Source organism: Cydia fagiglandana, chromosome 22 (assembly GCF_963556715.1).
Source record: "Cydia fagiglandana chromosome 22, ilCydFagi1.1, whole genome shotgun sequence".
Lineage (NCBI taxonomy): Eukaryota > Metazoa > Arthropoda > Insecta > Lepidoptera > Tortricidae > Cydia > Cydia fagiglandana.
In genome coordinates, this window is record NC_085953.1 from 4,841,572 (window position 1) to 4,866,491 (window position 24,920).

At 38.4% G+C, this 24,920-nt stretch overlaps 3 protein-coding genes across 3 annotated transcripts in view; all 3 read left to right on the top strand.

Annotated features, from left to right (window-relative positions):
- Positions 1 to 12,598, top strand: part of LOC134675628 (ankyrin-3-like) — a 69,166-nt gene extending 56,568 nt beyond the window's left edge. Inside the window, exons 10-26 of the mRNA XM_063533957.1 lie at positions 451 to 611; positions 995 to 1,198; positions 1,477 to 1,575; positions 2,192 to 2,329; positions 2,972 to 3,118; positions 3,615 to 3,758; positions 4,283 to 4,404; positions 4,768 to 4,861; positions 5,244 to 5,415; positions 6,424 to 6,576; positions 7,228 to 7,348; positions 7,792 to 7,812; positions 8,032 to 8,151; positions 8,415 to 8,519; positions 9,045 to 9,205; positions 10,072 to 10,197; positions 10,709 to 12,598. Coding sequence (XP_063390027.1) covers positions 451 to 611; positions 995 to 1,198; positions 1,477 to 1,575; positions 2,192 to 2,329; positions 2,972 to 3,118; positions 3,615 to 3,758; positions 4,283 to 4,404; positions 4,768 to 4,861; positions 5,244 to 5,415; positions 6,424 to 6,576; positions 7,228 to 7,348; positions 7,792 to 7,812; positions 8,032 to 8,151; positions 8,415 to 8,519; positions 9,045 to 9,205; positions 10,072 to 10,197; positions 10,709 to 10,899 — 2,279 coding nt within the window. The 3' untranslated portion in view covers positions 10,900 to 12,598. The remainder of the gene's footprint in view (positions 1 to 450; positions 612 to 994; positions 1,199 to 1,476; positions 1,576 to 2,191; positions 2,330 to 2,971; positions 3,119 to 3,614; positions 3,759 to 4,282; positions 4,405 to 4,767; positions 4,862 to 5,243; positions 5,416 to 6,423; positions 6,577 to 7,227; positions 7,349 to 7,791; positions 7,813 to 8,031; positions 8,152 to 8,414; positions 8,520 to 9,044; positions 9,206 to 10,071; positions 10,198 to 10,708) is intronic.
- A 3,030-nt stretch (positions 12,599 to 15,628) lies between these two features.
- LOC134675627 (uncharacterized) overlaps positions 15,629 to 24,920 on the top strand; it is a 37,574-nt gene continuing 28,282 nt past the window's right edge. Inside the window, exons 1-5 of the mRNA XM_063533956.1 lie at positions 15,629 to 15,675; positions 17,110 to 17,269; positions 17,775 to 17,940; positions 21,613 to 21,825; positions 22,865 to 22,995. Coding sequence (XP_063390026.1) covers positions 17,250 to 17,269; positions 17,775 to 17,940; positions 21,613 to 21,825; positions 22,865 to 22,995 — 530 coding nt within the window. The 5' untranslated portion in view covers positions 15,629 to 15,675; positions 17,110 to 17,249. The remainder of the gene's footprint in view (positions 15,676 to 17,109; positions 17,270 to 17,774; positions 17,941 to 21,612; positions 21,826 to 22,864; positions 22,996 to 24,920) is intronic.
- Positions 19,013 to 20,559, top strand: LOC134675533 (alpha-1,3-mannosyl-glycoprotein 2-beta-N-acetylglucosaminyltransferase-like). The gene has a single exon (XM_063533798.1). The coding sequence runs from the start codon at positions 19,218 to 19,220 to the stop codon at positions 20,397 to 20,399; it is 1,182 nt and encodes a 393-aa protein (XP_063389868.1). The 5' UTR covers positions 19,013 to 19,217; the 3' UTR covers positions 20,400 to 20,559.

A 24,920-nucleotide genomic window follows, 5' to 3' on the forward strand; every position in this document is an offset into this window, starting at 1 on the left:
GGGCCGGAGCTTCCGGCGCATGGTTTTCTATGGAAAGCATCACGTGATCACCTGTCATGTCATGGAAAAGTAAGCGCCAGAAGCTCTGCGGACACGGCCCGGTCTAACGTGGGTCATTCTTTAATCTGTTTCAAACCATGTTCTGTCAGTGTCAGTATTGGTAGTCAGTAAAACTAAAGGTTTAAGAAGATGACTTTCGACTATGGTACAATTTTTGTGTGGAATCTATAGCCTTCCGTCTTAATATGTATTGAGTCAATATTGTTTTGTATATTGAGTGCAACCCCTTTGAACAAAAGATTGTTGTTAAAAATAGCTTACCTTTTCGATTATTTATCTTGAAAGTCCCTGCAACTATTTGGATCTGACGATTAATATTGGACATACTGCAATATTATACCTCACGTTTAACGAAGAAATTTAATCAACCTTTAAAAAAATACTTACCAGGTATCCAAGCCACCACGGAATCAGGGCTGACACCTCTCCACGTGGCAGCTTTCATGGGCTGCATGAACATCGTCATCTACCTTCTGCAGCATGAGGCCAACCCTGATGTACCCACCGTTCGAGGAGAGACACCTCTACACCTTGCTGCTAGAGCTAATCAGGTAAAACATTAGTCTTCAGACAGGAATATACTCCATTGTTATGTCTTGAGTCTTGAGCTACATGTTTGGAGACAAGGTAATCTTTGAATAGCAAGGTCTGTTGTACAAGCCTTCCGAGGTAGATAATTAACGTAGTCTCCTCGTAGCTAACTTCTAGAAGTATTAACAAGGACAGGCATGGAAAAAAATCTCCGGTTTCCCAGTTTTGTATACAGTTTGAACCTAAAGGTTGAGCTAGTTCTTGATGAGGTATTGTTTATAATATTGTTGACCTTGGTTGACTGGTAGAGAATGCCTTAAGGCATTAAGTGCGCCAGTTGTACCTTCATGTATTGTGCAATAAAGTTTAAAATAAAATAAATGACCTTGTCTCTTCTCCACAGACGGACATCATCCGCATCCTCCTTCGCAACGGCGCAGCGGTGGAAGCCAAGGCCCGCGAGCGGCAGACTCCCCTGCACATAGCCTCGCGCCTCGGCAATGTCGACATTGCAGTGTTACTGCTGCAGCACGGCGCAGATGTGCGTGCGCATACCGCTGACCACTACAACGCGCTGCACATAGCCGCTAAACAGCATAATCATGATGTGAGGAACCCCTTTTCGCCTTCCAAGTCAATAGTAGCGCACAAAAATGGAGCACTTGTCGGAATTTACAAGTGCAGCGACGCTATACCAATTATACCATAGAGAGATATAGTAAGACAAGAGTGCTCAAACGATACATCAGTTTTGGTACCAAAATCGAGTTTGATATCGAGTGAGCACTCTCTGTATTTTTTTCTCTATGGCTATACGCATACCTAAATACGAATAGATATATGCAATAAAAATACAATTTACGTAAAATGTCGTCTTTACTTCAGGTAGCGGCAGCTCTAATAGAACACAACGCTCCCCTGACGGCCACCACCAAGAAAGGTTTCACGGCCTTGCACCTCGCTGCCAAATATGGAAACCTGAAGGTAAATCTTCAGTTTTTACTTCGTCTTAACGACTCATAGTTTCCTGTCGACATGATTAAACGAACCTGTAGATATTGACATGAATGTTTACGTTTTGAGACATGAAAACTGTGGAAGAATTTAGCATACCCAATAAACACTTAAGAGTGCCTCTTCAGAAGACCTGAATGATAAAAAAAATTGATTGAGTTTTTGGAATCAGCTGTCACACAACATTTAGGTTTTAATAAAATAGCTCATCCCTCACCCGGGGGCCTAGCCAAGATGACACTTATTTGCAGACATTTATTATCAGACGTCGTTTTTATAGCATTTTCGGTGCAGCGGAGTGGTGTTAACGGAATTGGTATGAACATGAACAATTGCAACATTAATGATTAGTTAATTAACGTTAATTACGTTAATATTAACCTTAATTTACCATTTTAGTTGGAATTATCTATACCAATTCCGTTGCACCGCTGCACCATAAATGCAATAAAATTTACGGTGTCTGTTTATTACGTTTACCTTAGCGTTTCATCTCATTTTCTACAAACGATTGTTGTTTCATTACCATAATTCAAATGTGATCAAAGTTATGTTCCAACAAACTAAAATGTGGTTGTGTCTACAGGTGGCGAACTTACTCCTTGCACACGGTGCCTCCCCGGACTCTCCTGGAAAAAACGGCATGACGCCATTACACATCGCCGCTCAGTATGACCAGCAGGCCGTTGCCACCACACTGCTTGAAAAGGGCGCTGATGCCAAGGTATAATATCATTTTTGGATTCAGCCAGGCGTGGCTCACTCCGCGATTTCGTCGCTTTGCTATCGGTAGCTAAAAGTACATCCTTGGTGGCTAGCCATAAGCCGCGCCACGCTGTCGCCACCTAGCGGCCGTATCTGTCCTGATCGTAACAGACGCGTTTTGTTAGAGAGTGAGTCTTCTGTACCTAGCAGATAAAAAACCCCTTACAAACTCATAATAATTATTTTTACTATGATTAAATTCGTGGTGACAAGAAATTTTAAATGCTCATCATAAATTTCCATTTCTGATCTGGATATTTACAATCTCCATACCTACTTTTAAACCTTGTCTTCTATGATAGTTAAGTAAGATAAACGTACTAGTGCTCGACTTGCTAATGCCTAATAGATGACACCTCGCTGTCACCTCTATTGACAATGACTTAAGTTTCAAGATGACAAGTAGGTACTGATACCGCGTCGAGCACCAGTACGTTCACCTTACTTACATTTGGCGCGATGACCCAAAATGAGTCTTGACCTCCAACACAAGAGCACGCCACTTTGGTCGGTCCAGAGCGGTATCCCGCCAGCTTACGCTGACGCCGAGTTCTACTGTATACTGGTTAAGTACTCATACTAATTATTCTTCGTATTTCAGGCTGTGGCAAAGAACGGGCACACCCCTCTGCACATAGCAGCCCGCAAGAATCAGATGGAGACAGCAGCAACTCTGTTGGAGTATGGGGCGCTCACAAACGCAGAATCCAAGGCTGGGTTCACACCATTGCATCTTGCCGCTCAGCAGGTAAGCTAACTCTACATATAGGTACCTAGACATGTTACAACACGACATAGACCTGTTTTAAATATATCAGAGACTCGAGACGACACCATTTTCAGTAACAAATTAAGTACATATCTTATAATGTTTAAGCTCAAATAATAATCAGACTCAGAGAACCAGAAGTCGCAGGTTCAAATCCCGGATCGTATCAATGAGTTTCAGAAGTCATTTATGAAATATCATTTGATATTTTCTAGTCGCTCTATAGTGGGTTTTACTCCACTATAAAGTGAGGAAATGGGACTAACTCCTTTTCTAGTTTCCATTTTAGAATGGGAGGTAAGATGGCAGTCGCTTTCGTAAAAACTAGTGTCTGTGCCAATTCTTGGGATAAGATTTTCGTTTCGACCGCAGACTATTCAAGACTAGTGAGCCGTAGCTTAAAGCTGGGACAGCGATATGCATAGGAAAATGATCACGTTTAAACTGTAGCGTAATGTAAATTTTCTCTTCCCAGGGTCACGCAGAGATGTGCTCATTGCTAGTGGAACATGAAGCCGGGGTAGACCACCAGGCTAAGAACGGCCTCGCCGGACTCCATCTTGCTGCTCAAGAGGACCGGGTTCCGGTAGCCCAGCTGCTGGTGAAGAATGGAGCGGAGGTTAGTAGCTCTCACTAACTAACTATTTTAGCTCAGCGATCCAAAGATAATCTTGGCCTCCGAAACGAGAGCGTGCTACCTGTCCCGATCCTGCGCAACTTCCGGCCAGTTACTGATGCGAACCTGAAGCAGATCCGCCGTCACACTGTCTACCCAACGATACCTGGGCCGACCCACCGGACGACTACCAGTCGGTCGTCCCAAAAACGCCCTATTCCGATCCTCTCCCATTCTGAGTAGGTGACCGAACCAGCACCGAAATCTTTGGGCTTTCGTTTCGCCGACGATATTGAGTTCGGCCACTAACTTCTCGATCTCAACATTTTTCCGGATCCTCCAGGTGCCGTCATCTCTCTGAATAGGTCCCAGCTCTCAAAAATTTTATTGACAGGGCTATATGCAGCCTCTAAATTACCCAGAGAAGTTAATTGGAAATTGATGAATGTAGAATTGGTTAGGCTTGTGTTTGTGTCGCACTTTTGCTTTATTAACCTTCAATTATATATTCCCTGTGTTTCTTTCAGGTGGACATTTGCACTAAAGGCGGGTACACACCGCTGCACATTGCCAGCCATTACGGTCAGGCCAACATGGTGCGGTTCTTGCTCGAAAGTGGAGCCTCTGTCAAGGCACAGACAACACATGGGTAAAGATTATTATCTTGAGGAGTGTTTATAACTCCTTATTTAAAATCATACAAATGTTTACTTGATAATTTCCATCGTAACTTCATCATTTATTGCGTGACGTTTATCTATTTTGAGTCCTTTCACCGAACCACTTTCCCGATATAAGTAATACTGTCCCAACGAGCATAGTAGCCGTAGCAACCGTTGAAAACGTTAGAAATTATAATTTAAAGTAAAAAATTGAGGTGGTAAAGAAAACGTACTAATGCTCGTCACGGTCCCAATACATGTCATCTTTAAACTTAAGACATTGTCAATAGAAGTGCGAGCACTATAGTGCATTAGCATGTTTACCTTACTGAACATAATATTGTTTCTAGATACACGGCACTTCATCACGCAGCACAGCAGGGGCACATCAACATCGTCAATATTCTGCTGGAGCATAAAGCTGATGCTAATGCCACTACAACGGTAAACAATTCTTCCTTAACATTTCCAGTTTAACATATTTCTATTTTGTCTTAGTTGTCCTATGTCCTAGACTCTAAAAATGTGGTTGTCTCTATTAATGGATAACCTGCAAAGAATGTATTTACCATTCTTAGAATCCTGGACAACAGAATTGTATCCGACAAAATCCAGAAGCCATTTCCATTTAAAAGACCTCAATCACCATAGTCACCATGCCCGTTTAAGGTTAGACCAAGATAAAGTCACACAGTGCAAGTGTTATGTATACGTCATAATTTCATAGAAGTATGACGTTTAAAATGACACTGCGTGGGTTATGATTATCAAAATCGTTGCAGACTTATCTTGGTTTAACTCTAATTACAACTTTTTTCTCCAACAGAACGGTCAAACTCCCTTGGACATCGCATCCAAGCTCGGCTACGTGACAGTCATGGAGACATTGAAGGAAGTCTCGGAACCGTCCATAGCACCAGCTTCCCAGGAGAAATACAAGGTCGTGGCTCCGGAGACTATGCTAGAGACGTTCATGTCAGACTCCGAGGAAGAAGGAGGTGGGTTTGTGTACAAACTAATTTCCACGGCCCTTCCCAATCTGCCTCTCCAAACTCTCCTACTTAGGGCCAGTTGCACCAGCCACATTTAGCGGACTGATCAACGTCACGCAGCAGTCAACTATGAAACTTCCCATACATTAAAATTTAGCGAACGCTTTAACGCTGACAGATGATTTGGTGCAACCGATATTACATACCGGTATTTACATACTAAATTGCAACCCCTTAGGGAATGAGTTTCGCCATAGAAAGATGTCCTTTTTCTGAGTAGGTGGGGCCTATCTGTGTAGTGTTCTGCTATAGGAAGAATGCTATGTTCTTTTTCTGAGTACCCCATCTGTATATATTGTGTATAAACTGACATAATGACAATAAGTAACAATATTATTGATAGGTACCAAAATTATAGTTATTGGTTTGATCGACTAAACAAAGGCAAGACGATCAGTCTAGTATTAATTATGGTCAGGCGTGGCTCACTCCGCGATTTCGTCGCTTTGCAACAGGACCCCTATTCGACAAGCGACGTTTGACGTATCGTGTTGATCTCCCGTTGATGCGGGAAAAATTATAAGTTCTCGAATACGTACAATGTCAAAATTTGACATTAACAATCCACAGTTAGGGTGACAAGCAAACCAAACCGAACCACCCTTAGTTTAGAGTTGAGTTTTGGTTGTACTAAATGATATTATCCACCGTTGATGGAATCAACACTCAGTATGCGATAAAATCAACTGTTGATTTGACGTGGATGCGAAATCTGACAGTTGTACGTGTCGAATTTGGCCCCAGGTAGCTAAAAGTACATCCGTTCCACACCAATTTTGGTGGTTAGCCATAAGCCACGCGTGGCGCTGTCGCCACCTAGCGGCCATATCTGTCCTGATCGTAACAGACGCGTTTTGTTAGAGAGTGAGTCTTCTGTACTAGCACTAATTTAATATTTATCTACTATCTTTATTTGTCACGGAAGGGAAATAACTTTAGCTTATAAATCCACAGGCGAGGATACGATCCTCAACGACCAGCCGTACCGATACCTAACTGCAGATGACATGAAGAGTCTTGGAGACGATTCTCTTCCTATCGACGTGACCAGAGACGAGAGGACAGAGTCCGCGTTAAGCCACAAGAACATCATGGAGGTGTCCACAGGTAAGATACCTCAACGACCAGCCATATCAATACCTAACAATGTGAAGAGTGTTGGAGACGATTCTCTTCCTATCGACGTGACCAGAGACGAGAGGACAGAGTCCGCTTTGAGCCACAAGAACATCATGGAGGTGTCCACGGGTAAGATACCTCGACGACCAGCCATATCGATACCTAACTCACAGTGTGAGAGTGTTGGAGACGATTCTCTGTCTATCGACGTGACCAAAAACACCATTTGCCACCACTATTTATCCAAAAATGAATTCACTGTTGTTTTCAATAACTTAAAGAAACAAAAGTGAATAGGTAAGATTAAACGAACTTACCATAAGTGAAGTTCTATTATAATTATCCGTGTTGCTTCGTCGAATAGATTAGAAATAAACATGATAATACCGATTACCCCAACTGGCACAATCTAACACAGAGGTCTTAAAACTTTTTACCACAAGGGCCGGAGCCGGGCCTCCGCTTCTTTTTCGCTGGATGGATTATATAGAATTTGGCACTTTTCGCGGGCCGTAGTTGGAAACAACTAATCTTAGATATTTACATGTGCCAACATTTGAAGTGTCGTTTTCTATTATGTGTAAATTACCAGATACCCTAAAGTCCTTCTAAGTCCTAACTAGATGGTTTCACCCCTAGGTTCAGTGAACGGTATGCCGTACCAGCCCCAGCAGGAGGTGGTGGTGAAGAGCATCAGTCGCTACAGCACGGCGGCCGCGCCGGAGGGGTACTGCTACAATGTGGATCCTACGCTGCCCAAGTCAGTATACATAGAATGACTAGGTTTCCCTACGTTCATCAATTTCATCATACTGCCTTCTACCACTGAGAGTCAATAGTGCGCTTGATAGTGCAGTAGAATAGTTAATGAATACTTCAGGTTAAAGTCTAGGCGTACCTATGATTTTAAAATATTTGAAGAACGAGTGGAAATTAATGAAAAGAAAAAAAACCTTAGGTACAATAAATTGGAAAAAATTGGACTTCTATATATATCGTTTTCTTCTAGAATCTTTAAATAGTACGTACACGTACATTATTAGATTTATGATATCAGATTACTAGATTCGGATTAGCTATGCTTTGGAAAAAACGTAATTATCCTGTAAAATATATATGTGTAAATCAAGATATCTATTTCAGGATCTACAATACATTACTAATCACATTGATCTTGCACGCTGCTCGGATTTGAAATAATAGGAAAAGGCTGCAATGGAAAAAGTAAGTTTTCCTTCAATATAAAATTAAATTACGCTTTACACAATTTCTCCAATATTTTATTATATGAACGATGTTTTCATTTACTATCTTTCTTTAACAGTCTTCGTTGCTTCTATTACCTAACAACTGGATTTTGTAAATAATTGTAATATGTCTGTGCTTTTTGTCTGGCTCTAAAGTGTTTGGAAGTTTACGAAACCATTTTTTTAATTTTTTTAGCTTCCTTGTGTCATTCCTGGTGGATGCTCGAGGAGGAGCGATGCGTGGTTGCCGCGGAGGCGGGGTTCGGGTTATTGTCCCACCGCTATCTGCCCAGCAGCCTACTAGGATCACTTGCAGGTACAACAATCACTAAGCTCATTTAGACGATGCGGTAACCCGCATGCGAGTTCATTGCATTGCGGGTTTTGATCAGTCGGTTGAATTGGACGTAACCAACAGTCCGCAATGTAACTAAAATCGCATGCGATATCGCGCGCCGTCTAAATCAGCCCTTATCCTTAGATATAATCCTCGTTTGTGCTGTTGAATAGTCCAATAATAAATATAAATTCAGTTCTGTTTTCATATAAAAGTTCTTACAAGCTTCACTGTTTTTTCAGATATCTGAAACCGTCTCGAATCAACCACATGCCACCTCTAATGGAAGGGGAGGCTCTTGCGTCCAGGGTCTTGGAGATGGGGCCAGTTTCTGCTAAATTCTTAGGGTACGTATTTTTAAGGAGTCTTTTGCTATGTTTCCATATGTCATAATTGACCAAATCTAAAGGCGAGCAGTACACGCTTGCACCTCCTATGCGACTACTTAAAAATAGGTATTTTACAAAATAACTTGATTTGTCCCCAAAGTGAAATCATTTTAGCGATTTTGTTTATTGATCAGAATCAGGATATTCTAATCTGTCTGAATTTACCTGTTAATCATTTTCATTACTTAACTATTAACTGAAAATTCGTAAAATTTTGTTACAAAGCCATCGATGGGCATTTAAGAGTTTCGCTGTTGGTACATCCCGATAGCTTCATCATCTCAGCCATAAGACGTCCACTGCTGAACATAGGCCACCCCCTTGGACCTCCATACGTGCCGGTTGGAAGCGACCCGCATCCAGCGTCTTCCGGCGACCTTAACAAGGTCTTCTGTCCATTTTGTGGGTGGACGTCCTACGCTGCGCTTGCCCCCGATCTTGCGCTGATCCCGATAGCTTGAACAAAGTAATTTGTATTTATAGGCCTGTGATACTAGAAGTACCTCACTACGCGTCCCTGCGAGGCAAGGAGCGCGAGATCGTGATCCTACGATCTGACAACGGCACCAGTTGGAGGGAGCACAATACTGACGCCACGGATGATGTAGTTCAGGACATTCTGCATGAGACACTTGAGATCGAAGGTCAGTAAAGTAAATTATACATAATAAGTTTTTGGCAAAAATTTCATTTTTGGTACAAGCTTTTATCGCTGACTGTACTTTTCTTTCCACAGGCAACTAATACTCATCGATACAATTCTAAAAACCCCAAACACAATTAGGTTTCGTTGTTTTATCACAGAGTTCATATGGCCACCTCCGGTCTCCATCATCAGATCAGCTCCATGACACCATAATATTGCATTGTCACCCGACTTACGTATGTATGCAAAATTTCAGCTCAATCGGAAACCGGGAAGTGGATCAAATTTAACTTGCAAGATTTGATTACAGACAGACAGACAGACAGACAGACAACGGTCAGGTGAAACTAAATAAAAGCTTGTAAAATGAAGAAGGATCTTTGAAAATACTTACACTATTCAGTGCCCATTGTGTCCTAATGCTGGGCAAAGGCCTCCCCCCTCTTCTTCCACTCGTCTCTTTTTAGTGCTATATCTGGCCAGCCTCTCAAGAAGGAGCCGAAGTTATCCCGCTTTAGCTTAGTTATACTTACGTACATAAGGTAAACGGAAATCTAAACCTGGAGCTTTATAACAGCTGTAACAATCATGAGCTAATTTCATCGAATGTAAGAATTATTTCACGAGCATTATTAAAACTCTTGTTTAAAAGTTTTTGCATACTCATGAAATAGTTGTTAGTGTGGAATTGTGGATTATGGGAGTGTCCACTTGGTCATGATTGTTTTTCTAAAATATCGGCACACAAACCTCCTCAAGGTTTTGCCCACGATGGGTCTTTTTATAATAACGTAGATTAATTTGCTTATTGTTCAATAAATAAAAAATAAAAAAATACCAGAATGTGTTTCCCTGTGTTTACAGACACCAACGAAGACGACAAGGGATGGGACGCACCACGTGTGACCAGGATTCTCACCCACGACTTCCCACAGTACTTCGCCGTTATCTCCCGCATCCGTCAAGAGGTGCATGCTATTGGACCTGAAGGTACGCAACCATATCAATATTTAGTAGAAATAATACTTTAAATTTTAATAGAAAGACAGAGAATTAATAGGTAATACGTTTAAGAGTTGAGCAATGCAAAATAAAAACAATTTGTTGAGTGGAAACACATTCAAAAACGGCCTAAATGTTCCATTCTGCTATTTCGTTTTGATTACCTATTGTTAACCCTTTATTGACAACGACAACAACATTTTGACCCTTTTTTTTATTTCGTAATCTTTAGGAAACCTTATCATTAGGTACGGTAATTTAACTTCAAATACGCTTTAACTCACTATCTTGGTTAAAATAAAAACACAATTATTAAATTAGGTATACAACGGGACTTAATCGCGTATTATTTAAGATTTACCTCATACGTTTCACTACTTTCACTTATCCCGTGGTTAACTTAAATACGCGATTAAGTACCGTTATACAATTTAATAATGTGAAATAAATAATCGTGAAAGTTTAAAACATAATTATATACTTACTTTTTGTTCTTCAGGTGGCATGGTTTCCAGTTCCGTCGTTCCTCAAGTCCAAGCTGTCTTCCCACAAGGAGCTCTCACCAAGAAGATCAAAGTCGGCCTCCAGGTAAACCTTTTCAAGCCCCGAAAAGGCGTCAAAGACAAAAATCTCAAAAAGATCACCGTCAATAACGTTTCTAAGAAGAAGCGTTTCTCCTTAATTTGGTAACTTCTTGTATTTAGCGTTTAAATCAGGTTGTTATTCAGAAAGATCTGCTCGAAAGTGCTTTTTGGTATTACTGTATTTTTTTATTGTAGACAAAAAGCTAGTTGTGTGTTTATATTAGTCACCAAGTTGCACTGATTTAAGAAGTCTCTTTAATAAGTAAGTATTTGTAGAGATTTTTCAAAACATATGCTTCAAGTTATTCGAGAAATCTTCACTGAATAGGATCCATAGTTTTAAGTATAACCATTGTATAACACTGACAAAGTCGGGCAATAATACAAGCTTATGAATCATATAAACGAATTTTTAATCGTCTTTAACCGTTTAATCTACATTTTGATGGCGTATTTACATTATATATTTTTATAAGTAATCATAGAACAAGTTAGAACTAAGTTCTTTTAGTTTAGCATTCAGTTCCATGAATTTGTAATATTTCGGTAGCTGGTTTAGTAAGAGAATATGGAAAAGTATAGAAGCGATTTCTATGTCATCTCTGACTTTTGTTGTACCAAAGTTAAATAAAGTTTGGTTAGTTAAAATATCTATGTAGTTTCCTGAATTGATCCCTGTTGAATTCACACGAATTGCTATGGTATGCTATGATTAAATTCATTTGACGCCGCGCGCCGTGAATTTGACAGCCCCAACCAAGACTTTCGCTTCTATACTTATAACATTTTCTATATTAAATATTAGACCTGTAGTATTGATTGTATGTGTTCATTGTTATCAATGCTTAATTTAAAGCCAAATTGAAGGTGTTCTTATAATTATAGTTGATCATATAGAAGATCCATGAAACCATAACTATAGTACAAAAATGAATGCCAAATTTTTTTATGAGACATTTACATTTTAATGTTTTTCCACGAATTTTAATTGACTTCAGTAAATTGGTATAAACAAACTGAATAGGATAATTTTGTAATCAGTAGAGAAGTATGCAGTCTACTGCTCTTTTCTCTCCGTGAATAGTTTTTCTTTGTTCGTCTGTAAATTGTTTAATGTGTCAGATTGAAAATTGTATGTTGGATTTTCAAATCTGGTAGTTTGGGTTATTAAGTCCAATGTTTACATATCGTTGCTTGTCATGAATAGTGACACAAAACAAAATGAAATGCCATTCGATTTTAAATCTTACCAGTAAAAGATAGAATATTAAATGCAATAGCATTTCATTTTGAGTTGTGCCTCTGTTAATGATAGGCGTCGATATAACTGTGACGATTTGTTTCTTACTCTCAAATTTAATAAAAAGAAGAAATTGCAGTCAATAATCATAATGATCTCGTACAACCAGATTTGAAAAGGTTGTGCGTTTATTATGTACACATTGATTATTTATAATTATGTATTACATATCGTACATACTGATAAATAGGGTACTAATACTCTTAATGGTTCAGGTTTCGTCACATAGAGACACGTGATTTTAAGTATAAGGTTAAAGGTGGGCTGATATTATCAATGTTATTGAAAATATTTTCATACTATAAAACTATTTTTTCATCAATACGATCTATAATGGCATTATTAATATTGATGATGTCAGGCTAGCCATTCTAGCACTTACATCAGGTCACAATAATTAACCTATGCGTTACTCCACTAGGGAAGATACCCAATAAATTTAGAATGTACTTAAAAATAATGATGATGTAGATTGAAATTTCAATAAAGTTCATACAACTGTCAATATCTGTTTTAAATTCGAGAGCAAATTTGAATTTTATGAAATCACTGTAGAATCTCACACATAACGCGTGTCCGATATTGTTATTTCTCTAGTTGGTCTTTAGGCGAAAGCATGACTTGAAACAAGTATGTTTAAACTAACAATAATGCATTATTATGTACTTATACAATTAATATATTTATGAAATGCGTATTATGAATATGATATGATAGTGTTTGTAATTTGGAGTGACGTTTTTCATGTAAGATGTATTTTTAAGTCGATTGCTAAATTTATTGGGTAATGTACTATTGTGCTTTATATTAATTTGTTTGAAATTTTTGCGAGGTTTATTCCTAAAGACCAAACGTGAGATGCATGACTAATTGACTATATTTTGTTTGCTATTTTTGTTGGTGTATGAGCTTATTTGATAAATTGTGTGGTATTAGATGCGCATGTGTGAGAAATTTTATGCAAGATTATTTATGTATACTTCGACGTGTTCTGATCATTTATTTTCAAGCTTTACCTGTGATTTCATACGTTCATATTTGCTTACGCACCAACTGCTCTACGCCACCTAATTTTCAAATCCAATTACATATTTTTACTAAAATTTAATTGCTCGAATAGTATGCTACAAATGCAAGTGTATTGAAAAAATTGTCTATACCTGCTATAGGTAATATTTTTGGAAGAAAATACATAAAGTAAGTATATTTTTAATAACACCTCGCACTGTTAAGCCCTTTTGCACAATCCACATCTGAGCATGGAAGCCTCGTAAAAGCTTTATCGTTTGGTCTTTAGAAAGAAAAATTTTGATACCTAAGTCAAAAATTTCAACAAATTTAAATTCTAATTTTATACTAAGCAGAGACGCCTGCTAGCGATATTACAAATATTTAAGAATATTTTTCCTTTAATTTAAAAAATATATTCACTCCAAAATAGAATACAATTTAAACAAAAACATGAGCAAAAATGTAAGATAGTAATTTTCCTACAGGCTCAAATAATAGACTCTGAGCTGACAGCCAAGCTCTTAGGCCGCGGGGTGGCAGTGTCCCCAGTAGTGACTGTAGAGCCAAGAAGGAGGAAGTTCCACAAAGCCATCACTCTGAGCATGCCGGCCCCACGGCCGCACACCCAGGGCATGACCAACCAGTATAGCACATCGTCAGCACCAACTCTCAGACTGCTGTGCTCTATATCAGGTACAATTATATTCCGCTTATATTCTTCTGGCAGAGCTGACGTGTTACTGAAAATTGTACACGCAGATTTGAAAAAAAAAACTAGTTTTTTGCATTCATATCTCATATTGAAGATAAAGTTAATGAGAAAGTAGATAAAGATGTGTGCGTTGTACTATTTCCAGTAACTGTTAGAAGTATGTAAAGTGTTGCGATGGAGTATGGCTTATGTTTGCTACATATTGACAATACTAAGCTTTGCCCAAAACAGGAGGTAAGTGTGCCTACAAAACTAGGTATAAATTAGGCTTACAAGTAATTTGAGCTTAAAATTATAGTGCTCCAGTATTTATGGTATACGTACGTGGTTTACCAATATTCCATTACAACACATTAGACGTAGTCGGATCTAGATGATAATGACATTCAACTCGGTTCACAAACGAATCGAGTACAATTACTACATACATTTCGGTAGATCATAGATTTTTGCTATTTGAAGATAGAGTAACGATAGATTTTATACATATCTAATTATTTTTAATAGTTCAGAACATAGATCAATCAGTAATAATGGTATTTAATATCTAGATTTTTCTATTTGACATTGACTAAGGACTGTATCGTTTATTATAAATACAACTTTACTTAGCCGTTTTTTCTGGTATTATATTTTTATTAAAAAATTACACATATAGTTTAATTAATGCTTTAATAATAAGTAACATTTCGTCCTGGGAGATCACGTAAAGCATATGGTTTGGACAATATTTACCCAATCCTCCCGAGTAACTACAATGATTTTGGACAAATACTACAAGAAAATTTACGGTTTGCGAACAAGACGAGATATTACACAAAAAAAATCGTACTATGTAAACAGCAATTACATATGATTCGTAAAGCGAAACATCTGGGCATAGTCTAATCATTTCTTTTAGTTGGAAAAAAAGTTTTGGATCTGTGCTTGGTGGCCTTTTAGAGAATATGGCATGTTACTTACGACAACCCCGACTTTGGTATACAATATAACCATCATGGAGCGTTTCTATCGACCTGTTCTAGCCATGGTTCAACGCCATGAATGTCCGTTAGGCTTTGGATTTCGGTAGATTCTTTTAGCTGTTTCCCTCATTTCGCTGGCGTCAGAAATTGACGGGAATCCAAAATGTTGCATAAAAAGTCGTTTTCATGTAAAGATAAAAATTCACCACATTTATTCTGTGGATGTTCAATTGAGCAATCATGAAAAGGACACTTAGATGGCATATTTTGGCAGCATATTAACCTTTTGTTTCTTTAAATCGTACCAAGGAATCGGTGAAATAGTCTCAAATTAAGCTCGATAGGCTTGTCCAAATTACAATTGCTAGACGGTATTAAAATCATCATAAAGTCCCTAAAATAAAATAAATGTAAAACCTTCTTATATCAGATATGGCTTAAAAATACCCCCAGAGTATACCTTAAGAACATAGTAATACAAAATAATACACACGTCAACAGTTAGACCAGGTTTTATTTGTATTTATAATAAACGATACAGTCCTTAGTGTAGTTAACGAAGAACAAAGTCATATAGAGATACATATCCCCATTTTCTAGACGAAGGGATGAGCATGATAATTTGACAAAGTATTAGCGTAGAACATTATTTTCATTTGAATCAAACCTCGAGATGACATACCGCGTAAAAGATAGGATAGAGGGGATCATTCGCTTATAGCAAATACACCGAGCAGCTATGGGACACGTCCCTGTGTGCGTTTTGTGCGTGTCCTACATTGTCTTTGTTCTCGTGTGTTTGTGTGTGTTGCACGCTCACCGTGTGTGGCGCTATATAATGTGCTGCCACCTATCGGCGCGCTACAGGGGTATTTCGCAAACGATCTCTCGAAGGTAAAAAATTAAAAATATTAAACTCTTTAAAACAAACGAAATGTCGGTTAAGTTTCATTTATTTTGAGTTCGATATTGATTTGTATCTTCTCTTCGTTTAAATATTTTTGTTCAGATTTTTTTCATAAGTCATTATTTCGGTGTGATACTTATACTTTAGCAATGTTGTTACGGTTGCTTGAGAAGTATAATTATCGGATGCATCGATTTTCTTCCCTCTTTCACGATTCGAATGCTTTTCCATATCTTGCTTTTCATCCATTCTTCCTCTTTGCACGGGCTGAGATTTTTACGCTTTATTAACTCACATTCACTCTGTATCATAACATCCGAACCCTTGGGATCAAGAAATGCACTGCGATATAATCACTGGACGTTATCTGTTTAAGCAAATGTACAAACTAAACAGGACCTAGACTTCTATTGCAATCTTTATTGGCACATTGTAAGAGACTAACACACGTAAAATAACCGTTGAAATTTAGCTTAAGGGCGACAATACATAATAAATCGGTGCCATCTTCGTCATTCTCATTCATTCTTCTGCGCCAATGTTCCTGATATTTGATTTTTTTGCTTGTGACAACCAAAGTTCTTTTCCAAAACGGCCTATCAGTTCTGTTTTTCTTCACATCATCTTTACTTGTCTCATTTCTGTTCTAGTCATATTTTCACTATTATGTATTGTTCCTTTGTTCGTTTATTTCAATTTGCTTTTGGGTTTTAGTGAATGTCCTTCGAGAGATCTGTTATTCGGAAACCAAACCTGCTGTTTTGGCACAAACATTCGTTTGAAAAATTTAAAATCATTTTGATTTGGACGATAGCACTGTTTCTGAGAGCTGTGACCGTACATAGAGTGCCACATAATCAGTCACTTTTTCATTTATTAGAATTATATAACGGCGTTATTTGTTTTTTGTGTGGTGTGTTGTCTTTGCTTGTTGTGTGTTTGCTATAGGCCGTTTTGGAAATATTATTTTTACTTTATTTTTTCCTTATTCTATCTCTAATTCTTCTGCATCGGTTTTTTCTTGTTATGATGGAACTTTAATTTGAATATCTATAATATTATTTGAATCTGTCTTAATTATACACACATATATAATATGAACATATATAATTTAGATTTTATGATAGCGATTGGATGGTATAGTAGAGACAAATAGCTAATACGTAGTTATCGCTGCTAATACCAAAATGTAGAATATCAAAATAAATATGCTTCAGCATGCATTAAATGGAAATATATTAATAAAAGCAGTTGAAAAGTGTTTTAACCGCTGCGCTGCACTAGCTTCAACAGTAAACCAGAGAACGTAAAAGACATAGTAATGAACGTAGTAGCATAAGATTCAAAAGCAGTATAAAGCATGAGTGTAAAAGAAGATGATAATGTAAGAGTAGTAGATGAAACGAGGCTTCTGGTGACAGGCGGGACGAACAGGGCGCACTGGGAGGACGTCACAGAGAACACTCCGCTCACGTTCGTGAATGATTGTGTTTCGTTCACCACGACGGTCTCGGCGCGGTACTGGCTGATCGATTGCAGACATGTCGAGGACGCGACGAAAATGGCAACAGAGTTATACAGGTAGGTTCTAATTCTAACGTAATAAGAACTTTAAATAATTTTCAAATTATTCGTAAATTAAAAGGTGGAACTCCACATTTCCTTAACACCTCTTTATACTGTGATAAATCTATCGAAAGTATTCATCATGTTTACAGATGTCAAAAACATTATCTATCTCTAAATAGACTATCTCTGTGAACAAATAGATTATAAGTCAAATAATAGATAAGGAGCCACCCCTGATGTCTACCTGACCTTTTACTCTGAATGATCTAAGTTACACCAGGCGTGGCTCACCTCACCTTACCTTTAAATATTTGAGTCTCACTCCGCGATTTTGTCGCTTGTAAAGTAAATGCGGCCCACACCAATTTTGGTGTCTAGCCATAGCAGTTGCCGCGCACCGCTACGGAACGAACGACTGCTCGCGCTCGCGGTCATCTCTGTCGTAATAGACGCTTTTTGTTAGAGAGTGAACCTTATACCTAGTAGTATTATTCATTCTGTGGTTACACGTTTACAGAGAAGCGATCCACGTGCCATTCATGGCGCGTTTCGTGGTGTATGCGAAACGGACGGACGACTGCCAGGCACAGCTGCGGATGTTCTGCGTCACCGATGACAAAGAGGACAAAGCGCTGGAGAGGATTGAGAGGTTCATACAAGTTGCCAAGAGTCGAGATGTTGAGGTAAGGTGTAGAGAGTGAGGTAGTAGATTGCATGTTAAATGTAAAATGCAAATGGACGACTGCCAGGCACAGCTACGGATGTTCTGCGTCACCGACGATAAAGAGGACAAAGCGTTGGAGAAGATCGAGAGGTTCATACAAGTTGCCAAGAGCCGGGATGTTGAGGTAAGTGGATTGCATGTTAAATGTAAAATGCAAATTTTATTTATTTGCAAATAGTTTAGTTATAAATTATTGGGTTTATTCTCAGTTGTCTGTGTCGCAGCAATATAGTGGTTTAAACAAGTCGTTTAGCTTTATAACCGCCTTCAAGAAAAGGAGGTTCTCAGTTTAACCCGTACGTGTGTGGTTTGTCCGCGATTATCTCGCGTTTGGCTGAACCGATTTTGATTTCAGAAAAGTGTTTGTTACATTCTGGAGAAGGTTTTAGTATACATAGAGCTGAGCATAATAAAGGAGTTGGATTTGACCTGATTGAATTTCTAGTATCAGTCGAGATAACGTTTTATTGTAGTTTTATTCGAAATGAAATGTCAACTGCAAACAATGTGATCAAATGCCGCAAAGGCGGTCGTTACATGAAATTCCTGAATACATCATAGAGAGCTTAATAAAGTGTGTATATAGATAAAGCATTGTTTGTAACTGTATACAAATTAGCACTCATGTGATGTTCCAAATTTTATATTAAAGGAATAAATTGAAAAATTTACGGTCCAAAAGAGGACTTCTGCGGAAAAACTGTTATATTCCTGTCCTATAAAGGGTTCCTTTTGTACATTTTTGGTAAAGAACCCTAAAAATAGCTTTCTGTTGATCGTGTTGTCTTATTGTGATTGCCTATAAAATCCTACCTACTGTACTTATTCAGTTCAATGAAATTTATAATCATATTCGATGGGAACAGACTTGCTTTTGCTGTGTTTCGTTCAGTTTTTGAATAACGCAAAATCAACTCTATTCACTACATTGTAGGTTCAAATTTTTATGGCAAATTTTGAATTTTTCATTTGTATGGCTGGGCATTACGAGGATAGTTATTCCTTTATCGATAACATTTCCATCTACTGTGTTTGCTCAGCCGTGACCACTGATCGCTTCATAAAAACTCAATTCACTTACAAAACCTAAATCAAAATCTTTCTGACAGTTTATGCCGTGTTACTTTCTCTCATAACGTAGTGATATTTACGGGGACGAATACTGACTTGTATAAATCTCGTGTCTTCGCGCAGCCGCGGACTGACCGTATCTACCAACATATAATATACCTATTAATGACTGTATCTGCACCTTCAATCAATATGCGACTAAATATGCGAAGATGCCGCGAAAAAAGCTTTTTATATCCAATCCTAATACTTCTGTGTATGCTACTATGTGGTGTTATTGTAAAGAATAAAAGCAAAAATAATATACCGAATGACATTGAAAAAAGTGAAAAGGTATTATTAGTATTACCGACGTTACTGATGGCGTGCAACGTGCGGTTTTTAAAACGATCTTTGAAAAGTCTTCAGTTTTTCAGACCAGATACAAAATCCTTCCCTATTATAGTAACCTCCAAGTCCTCCAACTGTTATTCCAAACAAACGCATAAGATGGTTATGAAATCATTCTACCAGAAGGAACTCACCACCACCTTTTTGGAAATACCGAGGCACGTTTCTGGTCATCACTATAAGTATGCCCTTAACTATGTCTTCAAGACTCTAAAGCACAAAGCAGTTATCATCCTTGAAGACAACTTGGATATATCTCCTGACTTCTTTGAGTATTTTCTCGGGACTTACCCACTTTTGAAGAAAGATCCCAGCATATGGTGTGTGTCGGCATGGAATGACAACGGCAATAGAGGATTAGTGGAGGTAAACCAAGCTCATTTGTTGCACCGGACGGACTTCTTCCCAGGAATGGGTTGGATGCTCTTATCTGAAACATGGAATGAGATAGAGTCAAATTTACCGGAGACTTTTACCTATAAATTTCTGCGCAATCCAGCTGTCACACAAGGACGTGTATGTATTAGGCCGGAAATATCAAGGACTTATAAATTTGGGGTATATGAATCGAACAAAGTTAAACATGTGCCCTATCGTCATTATGACAACAAGCAAAGATTATTGAACATACAATTTATACCATTCACCCGGCAAAATCTTTCTTATTTGCATAAAGAAAAATATCAATTATATTTAAATTTGGTATACTCTTTTCCGGAAACAACAGCGGAAGATGTTATAACTGGAAAAGTAAATAGTAGTTTAAAATATGTCCGGATACCTTATTCCAACGCTGCAATGTTTAGAACAGCGGCGAAGACGATGGGTCTTATGGATGACTTAAGCCATGGTGTGCCTCGCACAGGGCTATATGGAATTGTGGAGTGCTTCATCAATAACCACCGGGTATACTTAGCACCCGTCCGTAAACAATTCAAGCCAACAACAGACAATTAGGCAAAAAAAAAAATTTATCTTTCCAATTCAGTTATGTTTAACCCAGCCTAAGTAGGGGACACCACGGAAAGTTGACACAGTTGACACATTAAATATATAAACAAACTTAGGTTAGTAAGTATATACTGAAAAAAAAACATAAACATTAAATAAAAAATAAATAAACCAAAATAACTTGATTTCATTTCTTTTAAAAAAAAAGGGAACCGCCTTCCTTCAACAAAGCAACCCACTGAAAGCACAAAATCATTTTTATATACCCCACCTCTATGCTTGTCCAGTCCCTATCCAGTTGTAAAGCAATTTTCTGCAAAAAGTAATTAATTACCTAAATGATAAGCAAATTAGTAACCATCCGGGTAATGACTTAGTTTTTCAAAGCGGTGCCTAACCGAACCAAAATGTTAGAGGACCAAAATTTTAGACAACGAAGAACGCGGCACTTACATGCATTAAAAAAACCGGGCCAGTGCGAGTCGGACTCGCGCACGAAGGGTTCCGTACCATAATGCAAAAAAGGCAAAAAAAAAACGGTCACCCATCCAAGTACTGACCCCGCCCGACGTTGCTTAACTTCGGTCAAAAATCACGTTTGTTGTATGGGAGCCCCGCTTAAATCTTTATTTTATTCTGTTTTTAGTATTTGTTGTTATAGCGGCAACAAAAATACATCATCTGTGAAAATTTCAACTGTCTAGCTATCACGGTTCGTGAGATACAGCCTGGTGACAGACGGACGGACGGACAGCAGAGTCTTAGTAATAGGGTCCCGTTTTACCCTTTGGGTACGGAACCCTAAAAAGACATAGTTTACTCAGTAAAATACGAGTATATTAGTAGTCTACTCGCTGCGTTATAAAATGGTACAAAAAAAACGCTCAAATCTCATCGTGTGGCTTTGTTTAGGGAAAGGTTTCCAGTTAGGATACCATCAGTTTGTCACTGACATAAACGCCGTCGAGAACGTAATTTACTTTCTATACATCTCGCTCGCACTCGCATATTAGTGCAAACGGGATGTATAGAAAGTAAATTACGTTCTCGACGGCCTTTATGTCAGTGACAAACTGATGGTAACCGTACAGTTAGGATATGGTAGTCCGGATCACGAGCCAACAAACCTTCTGAACTGGTTTTGAAGCACAATGGCAAAACTCAATTATCTTGCTTCTGAGAATAAAATGACACCTAAACCGTCTCCATTCGCTTTCAGGTCCACGAAGGCAAACCCATCTACCTCGAATTCGGCGGCAACTTAGTCCCGATAGCCAAGTCCGGGGAACAGCTGACGCTGCCCTTCCGCGCGTTCCGGGAGAACAGGGTCGCGTTCCCCGTGATGATCAAGACCCAGGACCTGGAACCGATGTGCAGGTGCCAGTTCATGAGGGACCCGAAGGTGCCGAAGGGCGAACCTTCGCCTACCCCTGTAAGTATGGTATCACTGTACTCTGTCCCCCTTACTCTTAAACGCGCTACAAACCCCAATTAGCTAATAATCATTTGTTCTTATCAGTCATTTTGACAGAAAAGGAGAAACGATTATTAGGAAACGATTTGTAAGAAAGGGATAAAACATAATTTAACTAAATCAGGCCCGTAAATGAATATTATGGATACACTATTATTATGAATAAGGGTAACATTCCATTTCCAACGACAGCTGCACTACTGTCAATTTTACTATGGAAATTGACAATGACAGCGACGCGTTGAGTACCGGCAGTGCAGCTGCGGTTAGAAATGGAATGTTACCATAAGGGGGTGTATCTTTAGGTAGGTACCTACCTAGATAAAAGGAAGCAACCAATTTGTACATTTTCGGGCAGTTATAACATTTATTGGTTTAACTAACCAAATACAAAACCGCCTGGATCTGGAACGACCTGACTTTGACCAACATTATTTATTTTGATCATGTAATGTTTTCATCTGGCTTACGCATCTGAGGGTAGATTTTTATTACTTTTATTGAAATACCTAAAGATACAGAGTATAGAATGTAATAGGTATTTTTTATTGTATTGTGCCTCTTTCTTCTTCAATCCATCTTCAAGAACTTCTTAGGTGAGACTAAGGGCAATTAAAACGGGGATTAATTGAAGAAAATTGATAACTCACAAACGGATCGTGCCAACAGTTAGGTTCCAAAGAGTAAATTTTCGGCATTCATGACAGCACTTTCCAGCAAAACGTGGCCTCTTGAAACACGTCAGATTTTTTATAAGACAAAATTTCTTTTTGGCCATCGAACATATGTAATGGCTCCTCTACACGATGGGCCAACGCCGGCCACTCCAAGGGCTGCAGCCATGCGGTAGAATGAGATAGCAATATCACTTGCTCCCTCTAACGCATTAATGCGTCCCTTGGAGTGGCCGGCGTTGGCCCATCGTGTAGAGGAGCCATAAAAATTATTGGTGATTTCCTTGATGATTTAGTATCTTATCGAAATCAAATTTTGCCAGATCGCAGTACTCAACATCATGGTGCCCGATGAGCTGCCGGTGGAGAGGATGTCTCCAGCACCGACGGACACTGTGCCAAGAAGGACGGAGGAGCAGGAGCTGATCTGGAGACAGCGGCTCAGCGATCCTGGGTAAGGATCTGCTACTTGCTCGCTTTCTTCACCATTATTCCAGAAAATATTAAAGTTTATTTCAATAATCACATCCTTATACAAATTAAAACTAAACTAAACCTATCTTTATCTATGGGGTCTAAATTATATCTACAAATATCTCCTATTCCACTGGCACTTTGTAGTGTGCCCACAAGACTGGCCGCGTTTCCTCGCTGGAGTGCTATGCCAATGCGCTGAGCGAGGAAGGAGGCAGCCCTGCGGTCACCAGTGGAACGGATTAGGAGATATTTTAGTTTTTGAAAAAGTTGCAGTGCTCCGGCCCCCAAGGACCTTTCATGGTTGAAGTATTATATTTTTCTCCAATATGCTCGGGAATGTTCACCTTATTGTAGCAAAAATAGTACGGGAAGTTCTTCGTTAATGTCAAACTCTAATTTAAAAAAATCAAACTATCGCTGTCCTGTTCTAGCGGACGGGAAGTAAAAAAACACTACAGTAATAACTTATTACTGTAGTGTTTTTTACTTTTTAATAATAAAAAACGCAAACAGCCAATTATTATTGCCGCGAGCCGCTTCTACACGATCCGATCAGCTATCATTTCACGTGTATGATCGTGCAAATACTGCTTAATAAAATCAAAGAGTATTTATATATTTTTTTTTAAATCTCATCCGTGTTCATAAAGCTTATATAGTTTGTCAAAGGACTTTCTCATTCCAAACAAAGACAGAAAGAATCATACTATCTTTGTCTTACACTAGTACTGGCACCCAAAAGAAAAGGATGGGTATAGTTTTCCTGGTTATTACTGACTGAAAAATTGGTTTGACCAACTATATTGCACAATTATATTGAATGAACGAATATTGAACGGTACTGAATGGCAGAATAGGTTTGTGCCTTTAACTTTTAAAAATTAATTAAAGAGGGAAATTGTTTTTGACATTTTGGATGTGAAGGTTTGATTTGATGCTTAAATAATTATAATTTAACCTATTTCCTCGCATGTTTGGAGAAAAGCACTATATATGCCTCGGCAGGAATAGCAATTCGTGGATTCGTCTTCGCTTCGCGTCGTCCGACAAAATCGAAGCTCATCCACGAATTGCCCTTTCCCGGCCTCTGCAATAATGTACTATTATTGTCGGAGTATTATATTTACGGAACTCATATTTAGTCAACCTTTTTAAGTAATTTCTATTTGACTTCCCCAGGTGGCATGTAGAGCCCCATCCGCCGTCACGTTTTGTCTCGGGATGTCTTTCTTTTCTTTAAAGCTCAATCATTATCAAAGAGTTATTGATAAAATAGAGATTTTAAGTCTTAGAAATAAATATGCGCCCTAGTTACCGGAATAGATGTAGCGCCAAATTTTTGTGGTCATGTATAGTAGTGGACCCTATAATGGACGTGGAACCAGTAATGGGACAAAAAAACATAATTCCTCTAAAATAAGTATCTAAAAGTAGTTTATAAACACTGGCTGTATATTATCATAAATAAGAGTCCTAGAGCTGTTTCAGTTTGAAGTTTTATTAAATTTGGTTGTTTTTTAAGAAATTGGCGTTAACCTAAAAGTTGTCGTGTCACTAAAAAAAAATACCACTACGAATTCTTAACAACTTCGCTAAGAGAGGTGAGTTAATTTATTAAATTTTAATTAATTAATACTTGATGAAAACTAGAATGTGTTTTGTTAATTGCATTTATCATGAGATAAGGTATACAACACACTATGTTGTGACTCCACAGATGTAAAAAAATAGTGGTATTTGGCCGAATCCCATTATAGGAGCTGTAAAACTGCGTACCTCCTATGATGGGACAAATGACAGAATGATGCTTGCTATGCCATAATTTCATGTTTAAACAATACAGAAATAAAATGTAGTTAAGAAATATGTCAATCAGGAGGTATTCTCGGACTTCGGATAAAT